We start from the raw sequence: 10,487 nt of genomic DNA, 5'->3' as shown, positions 1-10,487 counted from the left end.
ATTAGAACAAATCATTCTATTCATTAAGAGAATGCAACTATATATCTATCCCAACCACTTTGAATACACAGATACAAAATGGACATTCATAGTTATATCCCAATTTTTTTAAGTTCCGTTGTTGAATATTACAGGTGTGTAAACTCAGCAAAATATTCTAAAAGAGTCCAGTAGCCATGTTGGCTTTTTAAATGCTTTTCTTTATCTATAGAAATGGTCATATTGTTAATGGCTTTGTTGTTTTAGAGTACATTATTTGTATTTTTCATAAAATTTATTCCCTTTTTTATTAGTCAGATTTTGATCACAGTGACAAAATATGTGAGAAAATCTACTTAAAGATGTAAAGTTTATTTGGGCTCATGATTTTGAGATATGGTCACTTGGTCACATCATTTGAGACATGGTCACTTGGGTCTGTGGGGAGACAGAGCATCTTTGTGAAAGGGTGTGGTGGAATAACTTGCTTGGTTCATGGCAGCCCAAAGGCAGAGTGAGCTAGAGAGGAAGGTGCTGGGGACAAGATACCCCTTCCAGGGCACACCAGCAGTGACCCGCCCCCTCCCTCTCGTAGGCCTGACCTCCCAAAGTTTCTGCCATCATCCAGGAACGCCATCAAATTATGAGTCTTAACAATCGATTAATCCACTGATAAGATCAAGATCCATATGATGCAGTTGCCCTCCAGAGGCCTTACCTCTGGATGCTGCTGAATTGAGGGGGCCCAGCACATGTGATCTGGGGGATGTTCCAGGTGTAACCATGATGCCTTACATGATTGCCTGATACACTTCATCAGAGATATTCTTTTAAAATGATAACCTGATTATACAGTGATTTTAATCATGTTCTTATCTTTCCTGATTAGTAAAAGAGAGCCACAAACCTGAATTTATAGAGCTAAAGAAGTGGCTGAAAGATAGGAATTTTGAAGACACAAATTTAACACCTGCTCAATTTCCAGGTAAGAATGTGGTATTGGGCTCTCCTGACCTCTCAGGTGAAGGCCGTGGGGGAACCTAGGGTGATTCTCCCTGTGGGCTGGGTTTTCTCTGCCTTCCTCCTTTGAGCTATACTATTTATTCGTATTTCATGTTGGTGTAAAAGTGAATGAGAGTGACTTGCAGAGAGCAATAACAAAATGATGAAGTAAGGTTTAAAAATGGACAAAAGTGGATGAGCATAGAAGTATAAGTTGAAGCCAGGAGTATGTGTAACACCTGAACACTGCAAGTATAAAATCTGACACTTGGCAAAGATGAGCTGCAAATTGAAGTCATCTTGCCAGCAGCTTGTGCAGTGGATAGGGTGAGTGACCTTAATCTGAACATTCTATAAACTAGACTGCCTTGTTTCCTGAGAAGATATGGGCAAGGTGCTTGTGTACTTCAGTGAGTGGTGTGTTCTGAGCATCCCTGGGGTGGTTTCATGGTTCAGACTGGCAGGATGATGGGACTTTCCCAGACCCCAGTAGGTAAGAGTAGTTTCCTAAAGCAGGAGGAGGTTCCAGAACCAGTTGAAGTGTGTGTTCTCCCTTGAGTGGTGTGGCTGTGGGAGACTTTTCTGGGGAGGCCTCAGCATGCTTGTCCTTGGCTGGTTTTCAGTTGTGGTTCGCACACGGAGGGGAAGCTCTGTGTGGGACCAGTTAGTCCCAGAGCTTAGGTTCTCACAGTCACCTGAGCTGAGAGAAACATTCTCTTCTGTAAATGGAATCCTTTATTATGGAGCTTAAATTGACATTTTCTTCCGGAACATTCTCTCCCAGGAGCTAGAAATCATGCTGTGTGTGTGCCTACATGCAAGACCACCGTACTCTGCCCACGGGTGGGCTGAAGATGTCCACAGAGTGGTAGACCAAGATGCTCTTTGAAAGGACTTGCGGCCTTGGTGGCATAGGCATAGTTATGTGATTAGGATCCTGAAGTTCTGCACCTCGAGGAGGCTGCAGAACTTAGCACATAGTGTACAGATGCTCCGTGTGGTCATTACAAGGGTCATTCAGGTACCCATTAGGTAGCTGAACTTGAAGAAAATTAACTTTCTTTTACATCTGTCATGATAAATGATTTCACATGTGCGTCCCTAAGTAAGTGTGATGATGTGTGTGAACTTGTTTTCCAGGAGTGAGTCATGGGCATGGGGTGACTGGGGTAAAATGCTTGATTTAAGGGATGAACCTAAATAATGACAGAGAAGTGCTCTCAAGAGCGTGCCAGGGTGAGGTTCAAAAAAACAAAGGAAGGCAGGGCTTTTAAAGGAGAGATGAGGAGGGTTTGGGAAGTTGTTTTGAAACAGCTATCCTTGGCTGCAAGGACCAGTAATAAGGGTGGCATCTGTCCCAGGTTGAACAGCAATTGCTGGGCAGGCACCTGCATGGAACTGTTTGTGTAAGATTATGATTTTGCAGAGTATTTTGTAATAGTATCAAGAAATCAAGTGTGCAATCCCTCCCTTCTTGGCCTTGCCTGGCTCCTTTAGTCTAGGTTTAACACAGGTTAAACCATTGTGGTTGTGGAAACTTTCACAGAGCTGATTTTATTTGGGCCTCTCCTAGTTTATGAGCAAGACCTGTGATTGTCATCTGCCGTCATGGTGTTTAACTGTTTCTGTGGGGCAGATAATGGCTAATGAAAGCCACTCTCTGAGGTTACTGTACTATGTGGAGTTCTTCACCAGCTGAAAAGAAAAAATAATGTCAGAAGTCGTGCTGTTAGACTTTAGGTCTCAAGCTTGCCTTGCCCTTCAAGGATTATAAATCCATAGGTGGTTTGGGCCATTTTCCAGAATAGCTTTCTGATCCTGTCCTCCTGGAAGCCAAAGGTTGAGAGACACTAGCTTTATGCTTAGATGACTTCAAACTTCATTTGCAGTTTTTATTCTGTGTGGGATTTCTTGGACCGTGAAGTTATAGTGGGATTCGCCCTTTTCTTGTCTTTGTGTCTGTAGGTACTGGAAGAGGGCTGATGAGCAAGCGATCCCTGCGGGTAAGAACTTCTCTTTTATCCTTGAAACCTAATATATTTTTTGCTGCTTTGTTTTTGGGGTTCAAGTGAAATGAATTAAAAGTACTTCAGATGGGCAGGCCTTTCTCTTACATAATGGATGTGTTTGAATACAATTCTGTCTATAGGATTAAGTTTGCTGTATAGAAAAGTTTTGCATTTCTATCATTTAAATGTGTGTGGAAAGAGTCACTCTGACCTGGTGGAGCAGGGTCACAGATAGTAGAGGCCCAGACCTCTTCCCACTCCTTCACTCCCTGCTTCTCCTCAGGGTTCTTTATTCTTTTTTTTTTTTTTTTTGCATTTAGTACAGGGTCTACAAGGTCTCACTCATAGTGATCCTCCTGTTTTTCAGAGCCTCCCAAGCGCTGGGATTGCAGGCACCACCATGCCTAGTCTCAATCATCATCTCAGCATGCCCTGAGGGCGGGGCTGGCATAGCATGCCAGCGATGGAACCGCAGCTGCTGTGCTCTGCCTAAGCTGGCGCTTTAGTTAGCTGAGCTATCTGGCCAGCCAGGGTTCTTGATTCTTGAGCAGCAGGAGGCAGCCAGGTGGAGAGGAAGGGTGGGATCTGTCCCTTTGAGAACATTCCAGCCCTGACTGATAGGCCAGGAGAGATGGGGTTTATGACTCCCTGACTTCCGTTGAGGGGGAGGTGTGGCCTGCTTTTCCTGGCCTTTTGTGCCAACGGAGACTCCCACAGGAGAAGGAGAGAGGGCCTGTTGGGGTAGCAGCGGCAGTATCTGGCCCAGCTAGTGTAGAATTGGGGTCCCATTATAGGTGGGCCAGGGCAAGTCTGTGAACAGTGTGGGAAGGGAGGCTGGCAAGTCGGGGAGGAGGCGTCGGAGCCCATCCCCAGGAGCTTCCCACTCCCTGGGCCCAAGCGAGACCCCCGTCCTTTGGGCTTCTGTTTCCTCGCCTGGTAAATGTGGAGTTCAGTGACATAGATAATCTCAGGCCCATTTTACTATTTTCTGTGCTGTTTTAAAGGATTATGTAATATGTAATTTCTGTAAAGCTGCATGCTAATTTCTGTATTTTACAATTATTTAAATTTATATATTGATTTATTTTTCAGGGGCAGGGCAGGGTGGTGGTGCTAGGTGGTTACCCCAGGGTTCCACACGTGTTAAGCATGAGCTGTACTGTTGAACTCCCCCCAGCCCTTATACTGGTTCCTCAGTTTAATTTGTTTTAAATTCATGTGTATACACATGTTCATCTATATCTATCAGTGTTACAATCATACTGTGTTTTTATTATTTTTCAGTTTCCAATTATAAAGTATATACAGCTTATAAGTTTATCGTGTTAGCTACTTTTAAGTGTATGTACTCTTCACTAGTGGTAAAAACCTTATTGTGCAAGGTTTTTATTTTCTTTCTTGCCTACCTGTCTGCTTTTGCTATATCACCAGCCTGAGTTTAGTGTTATCTGTAGGAGCTTTGTTTTGACCAGGAAATGATGACTGGCAGTTGTTTCATATGCACTTTTTTTTTTTGGTGTGGAACCGGGGATCGAACTCAGGCAGGCCCTTGAGCTTGCCAGGGAAGTGCTTATTCCACTGAGCATCTCCCCAGCCCATATGCACTTTCAAATGTGGCTTTTTATTAAACCTTTTAAAAAGAGACGTGCTTGTCACATGAAATACACAAGTTTTAAGTGTTTAGTATGAAGCATGTTTTGATAGAGATACATCCTAAATAAGGTATGAGTGTGTCATCAAGTGGTTTTGGTTTTAATCTGAAGTCAAGGAATGTAGGGGCTGGAGGAGTCTGTGGTGATCCATCCATCTTAATCTGGCTTTACAGATCCAGAAACCAGAAATTGAAGCCTGAAGGTCCAGGGCTAATATTTCCACCTGATCTGGATGGTAGTTAAAATGAAGGGAGAATCTTATGTCTGTTTTTGAGTGTTTTAATTTGTGTCTGTACTTACATAACATTGGTGTCTGGTGTCTATCACTTTACTTTCTAAGATTAAAAACCAGAGTTTTGCAAGTGGTAAAATTAGATCCCTGCCGTGCTAGCTGGGCTGCCTTTTCTTTAGCTGGTGGGCACAGGTCATGTGGAGAGGAGGCCATTGTGCTGTCCTTCAGATTTGACTGGATAGCATTTTTAGTTTTTGCTTTTGGTTTTTGAAGTCAGAGTCTTTCAGTTGCCTAGCCTGGTGTTGCCAAACTCCTGGTCTTAAGTGATCCTCCTGCCCCAGGCTCCTGAGTAGCTGGGACCACAGGTGGGAGGAAGCCTCTGTGCCCGCCTTCAGTAGGGAGAACCTTTCTGAGAGGTATCTGCCTAGTCCTGTGGATAGCACAATTTCCTGGCTAAGAAAGAGAGGGAACAGTGTGGAGCCATCAGGGTGTTCCCACCTTCCCTTCTGGTGCAGGGTATACTGTGGGAGTCAGCCCATCCTGAGACTGTATCTCCCACTGGGCTTGTAGAACCCGGCAGTAGAGCAGCCGCCTTGCCTGTGTCTGCTACATCAGAGAATCAGAAGCGAGCCCCCAGGTGGGCTCAGTGGTGGCAGTAATTGGGTTATGGGGGCTTCCGTATCGGGGGTGTTCAGTAAATGTTCATTTGATAGATGATGTGGGGTCAGGGACTTCATGAAACTCATACTCACAGATCCTTTCCAAAGCGTGGATGTCCTACACTTTCTTTGTTTTTGGCAGGAGGGACAGATGGTTATTTCATTACCTGAGAGTTGCCTGCTCACCACGGACACAGTGATTCAAAGCTCTTTAGGAGCGTATATCACTAAGTAAGTGATCTTAGCGTGCTTATCTGGTGCCAGCGGTTCTCCCCAAAGCCTTTGTCATTGAGAAGCATCCTATCTAAGGGACAGTTCATGAATGGCAAGCCCTTTGTCTGGCTAAGAAATACCTGAAATGAATGAAAAGGTTTTTTATTTCCAGTTCTAGGAAGTTAATTCATTGTTAAGTGCATTTTTATGGTCTTTGATAGGCTTCCTGGGATGGGAATGTGGATCCCCATCCATTGTTTACTAGTAAATGAAAATAAATAGAATAATACAAGTGCCTTGTCTACTAATAGCCTAGTCTCTTCCACTATAGTGGATCTGGACAGTGGTTCATTAACTATTTTAATTTTGCCCATGATTGTACTTACTTGAATTGTTCTTCATCTGTGAAGAGCTTTGACATAACGGAACTATTGGTGTCCTTAGGAAGAGAGGGAGGGTCTGATGTGGAAGTGGGAACTGTTTTCTGGCTCGTGTGTGGTGGGGCTCTGCAGTGGGAGTGAGAGGATTTTTAAATGATTAGGGCTGTTTCTTAGCACTTACTGTAAGCTGTAGATTTTTACCTGGCATGTTTTTGAATAAGAGTAATACAGATTAGGTCTGATTGACAAGGCTGTTCCTGGGATTAACATTTGAGGAGTTCTGAGTTATTTCTCAAGTTTTACATAGACTATATCCCAATGTACAAATCTGGACTTTGGAGGATTAATGAAAACTTTTTCTAAATACATTCATGTTGTAGGAGATCTTTTTTTTGATAAGTATGTAAAACAATACTATGATGCATAATCTATAATAGAGCACATTTAGGAGTAAAAGCTTTAAAATGGCAGCAAGTTCAGGATGAACATGTTCAGCTTACAGGCCAAGTTGGTTCAGTCTTGTATAGCTTTTGGTAGTGACAGAGAGATACAACTTTCTCTTGTCTAGTATGGTGCACATAGGCCACAGATAGGCCTTGGTTTTTGGAAATATGGCTTATCCTGCTTAATTGAATTCAAATACTTGAATCCAAATAATTGAATTTTAAGTATTATTCAGTTTTAAGTAATTTCAATTCATAGTGGCACGCATGTATGCAGTCTTTGCTGTGTTGAATTGTGCAGTCTAAACTGCTTTCCACACCATATTTTATGTCTTTATCCAGGTGAAAAAAATGGGCTTATTGCAAAAGCTCTCAAGCTGGAGAAATAAGTTGGAGGCTTTTGCAGAAAGGATTCTCTTATAGAGGAACCCATCAGTCTGGTTAGAGGGTCTGATTTTCTGACATAATTATGCTTTGTTCAGAGCACGTGTATGGAGTGTGTTCTGGAGAGGAAAAACTTGTAAACTGTCTTGGATGCATGAAGTCAACTTAGATTACTAAGATTACTAAGTTTGAGCACAGTCCTGTGGCATAAAACAGACCAAAATATGCTTTTTCCATATTTTGAATAAAGGCCATTTCTGTAACCAGCTTTTCATTTTACAAGGTGGAAGCCTGCTCCGTCTCCTCTGTTGGCTCTGTGCACCTTTTTAGTTTATGAAAAGCATGCTGGCAATCGGTCTGTCTGGAAGCCTTACCTGGATATTTTGCCCAAGTCTTACACCTGCCCTGTTTGTTTGGAGCCAGAAGTGGTGAATCTTCTTCCCAAACCTTTAAAAGCAAAGGTTGAAGAGCAGAGAACTTCCGTGCAGGAGTTCTTTGCTTCCTCCAGAGACTTTTTTTCTTCTCTGCAGCCTCTGTTTGAAGAGGCCATTGAAAGCGTGTTCAGCTACAGAGCCCTCCTGTGGGCCTGGTGCACCATCAACACCAGAGCAGTGTACCTGAGGACCAAGAGGCGGGCCTGCCTTTCCTCAGAGCCTGACACCTGTGCGCTGGCTCCCTACCTGGATCTGCTGAATCACAGCCCAAATGTCCAGGTGAGAAGCTGACGTGAAGATGCATATTTTGTTTTGAGAGGCAGAATCCACCATGTAAAATCTGGAAAGGCGTTAAGAGAGATGCTTTGAGTTTGAAGTTGTTACACCAGCCTTTCCCTGCTCTGTGTTCTACAGGCTGCAGTCTGACTCAGTGTGCTTTTCCTTTGCTCCCTGTCTCCACTGTCCTAGCCTACAGGGCTCTCTGCTGTTCCTCTGGAGAGCCTTTACCTTTGACCCCTGGTTGTAGGATCCTCCTTTCTCTTCCCTCTTCCACACTGGCTGAAGTGTAGCTTGCTTTCCCTCCCATCCCTTTCATCCTTGCTAACATAGCTGGAAGAGCCTGCATCTTTGCATGAGGCCCTGACTGACTGCCTCCTTTCTCTACAAGCCTGAAATCTGTTGAGGTTAGAGGCTTTGTCTTGTCCCTCTTTGCGTCCCCAGTGCTCAGAGCAGGCCTGGGGCCGCAGTAGGTGCTCAATAAATGTTCACTGCATGGATGAGTGTTCTTGGGGAACAGATTCTGGGAAATCATGAAAGATTTGCATAGGGAAACAGTCACAGATATCTTCTCTAGCCCCTTCCTCATGTGGCATTTGCAGGACCTTGTGGGTAAAGTCCTGACTAGAGGGAGAGAAATGTCCATCGGGAAGCTTCTCTGGAGCTGACTGAGGCACAGTGTGAACCACATGGCTGGGACGTGAGCCTTTGCCATCCTCTTGGTGTGACATGCCACTACCATAGGGCTGATGTTGTCCTGTTGAGCCCCCATGACAGTGAGAGGAGAGCTTAGGGAAGTCCTGCTGGGTTTCTTGCGCTCAGGCCAATCCTCGGGCCTGTCCACCTTTTACTATTATAGGAACTCAGCAATTCTTAGCGCAGTAGTCTGAGGTGAGTTGAATGTGTGTGGTTGATGTTTAAGAAAAAGTGACAGTTTTTCATTGTAGGTAAAAGCAGCATTTAATGAGGAAACTGGCTGTTATGAAATTAGAACGGCCTCAAGTTGTAGAAAACATGAAGAAGTGTTCATCTCTTATGGACCTCATGATAACCACAGACTGCTTCTGGAATATGGATTTGTTTCCTACTGCAATCCTCATGCTTGTGTCTATGTCTCAAGAGGTTAGAGATTACTTCGTTAACGGTTAAGATCACATTTTTCCCATTAGGAGATATGGTTATTTTTAGTTTTTTTTTAATAGCAAAACCTTCAAACATCCTTATATATCAATATTTATTTCATTCTGCGGAAAGCTAACTTACAGATTCTGATTTAAGTGTGGAAGTTGAAACAGCACGGCTTTGATAATGAGTGTGAGGAGAACTGAGAGGTGTTTTATGGCAGTAGGTCAGAAGGTAGAAGATGAAGAAGGAAATGAGTGTATAAGCAGAGGGAGGGATGAGAATACTGGTCCTGAGGCATTGTCGGTTGCCTAAGACAGGGTGTGATCACGGAGCAATGGATGACAAATATTTACTCAGCTCCGACAGTATTCAGGACCCTGCTAGCCACGGGGACAAGTCTTACTACATCCTTGTTTTTGGAGTTTAATGCGGTTATAAAGTTGATTTTATTTATGTTCTTTTGTGATCTAACATGCCACCTTCATTTATATTTCTATTTAAAATAACTAGTCATTACATTTAGAGGACTAAAAGCCCAAATTTAGTATTAATAACAGTACAGAGAAGGCTGGAGGTGTGTGTGTGTGTGTGTGTGTGTGTGTCCCCGTGTCCGTGTCCGTGTCTGTGTCCATCCCTGTGTGTCCGTCCCTGCCCAACAGGGAAGCATCGGGGTGGGAACGAAATAGCCATGTTCCCCAGTGTGTAGTTTGAGGTAAGGACAGATAAACTTAGGAACTTGGCCAAGGCAGTTTAATGATCATATAGGCAGAATAGTGGTAATATTTCTCATAATAGAAATAAAAATGGAAAATTAGAAACTATACTTTGCAGTATATATTAGGAAACTAGCTTTTGGATTGGACTCAGTGTTCAAAATCCAGATAATTAAAGTTTATGACTGCAAAATAGTAGTTATCAAATCAATCAATTTGGGCAAAATTACATTTAGTTACTTTTACATTCATAAAGCGAAGTAGGGGCGGAGGGTACAGCTCAGTGGTAGAGCACTCACCTCACTTGTTCAAAACTGGTCACATTCGCAGCACCACACGAAACCAAACCAAACAAAATTTAAAAAGACCCCCCCCCAAAAAAAGCCTTTTGCTACCCTATTCCTCTCAGTAGCTCTGTTAAGTTTTTGCATACCTATTTTAAATCCCCCCCCCTTTTTTTTTTTTTTTGGTCCTAATCATTAATGTCCAGACCATGTTGAATTTTGGCTTTTAAAACTCAGTCTCATAAAACTTTTTCCTCAGGCTTTACAGACCCTACTATTTTTGGTTGTTATTTTCCAGAAGCAAGCATAATGTCTTAATTCGCTGTTTTTGTCAGTTGAGTTACTTAGTGGGAGCTGAGCTTGTGAATGTTTTGTCCTCCAGCCTGGGAAGTCTTATAGCTTGTCTGGGACTAGTGAACTCATTGAATTGGGCTGGAAGAGATTTATGTGAATTAGAAACACTGTTTAAACATGCATCCTGTGATTCAGTTGCTGATGGGAAGGAAAGTTGAGAAGGGGAGACATACTTCTGTCTTAATTCCACCCTAAATCTCTGATTTTTTTTTTCTTTTCAATGTAGAAATGCTTGTTAAGTATCTTCCATCAACAGATAAACAGATGAACAAAAAGATTTCCCTTTTAAAGGATCATGGATTTCTGGAGTAAGTATTACACTTGCCCTCTTTTTTTTTTTTTTTTAAA

At 42.9% G+C, this 10,487-nt stretch overlaps 1 protein-coding gene across 4 annotated transcripts in view; it reads left to right on the top strand.

Moving 5' to 3' along the window:
• Positions 1-10,487, top strand: part of Setd4 (SET domain containing 4) — a 25,928-nt gene that overhangs the window by 6,242 nt on the left and 9,199 nt on the right. For all 4 annotated transcript variants that reach the window (XM_023718732.1, XM_023718731.1, XM_023718733.1 and 1 more), the window contains 6 exons: positions 869-964; positions 2,947-2,984; positions 5,676-5,764; positions 7,237-7,666; positions 8,611-8,785; positions 10,366-10,447. In XM_023718732.1, the coding sequence (XP_023574500.1) occupies positions 869-964; positions 2,947-2,984; positions 5,676-5,764; positions 7,237-7,666; positions 8,611-8,785; positions 10,366-10,447 (910 nt within the window). The remainder of the gene's footprint in view (positions 1-868; positions 965-2,946; positions 2,985-5,675; positions 5,765-7,236; positions 7,667-8,610; positions 8,786-10,365; positions 10,448-10,487) is intronic.

The sequence above is a fragment of the Octodon degus genome, unplaced genomic scaffold (genome assembly GCF_000260255.1).
Source record: "Octodon degus isolate 3935 unplaced genomic scaffold, OctDeg1.0 scaffold00061, whole genome shotgun sequence".
In the NCBI taxonomy this organism is placed as follows: domain Eukaryota; kingdom Metazoa; phylum Chordata; class Mammalia; order Rodentia; family Octodontidae; genus Octodon; species Octodon degus.
This window is presented reverse-complemented; position numbering and strand designations above follow the sequence as displayed.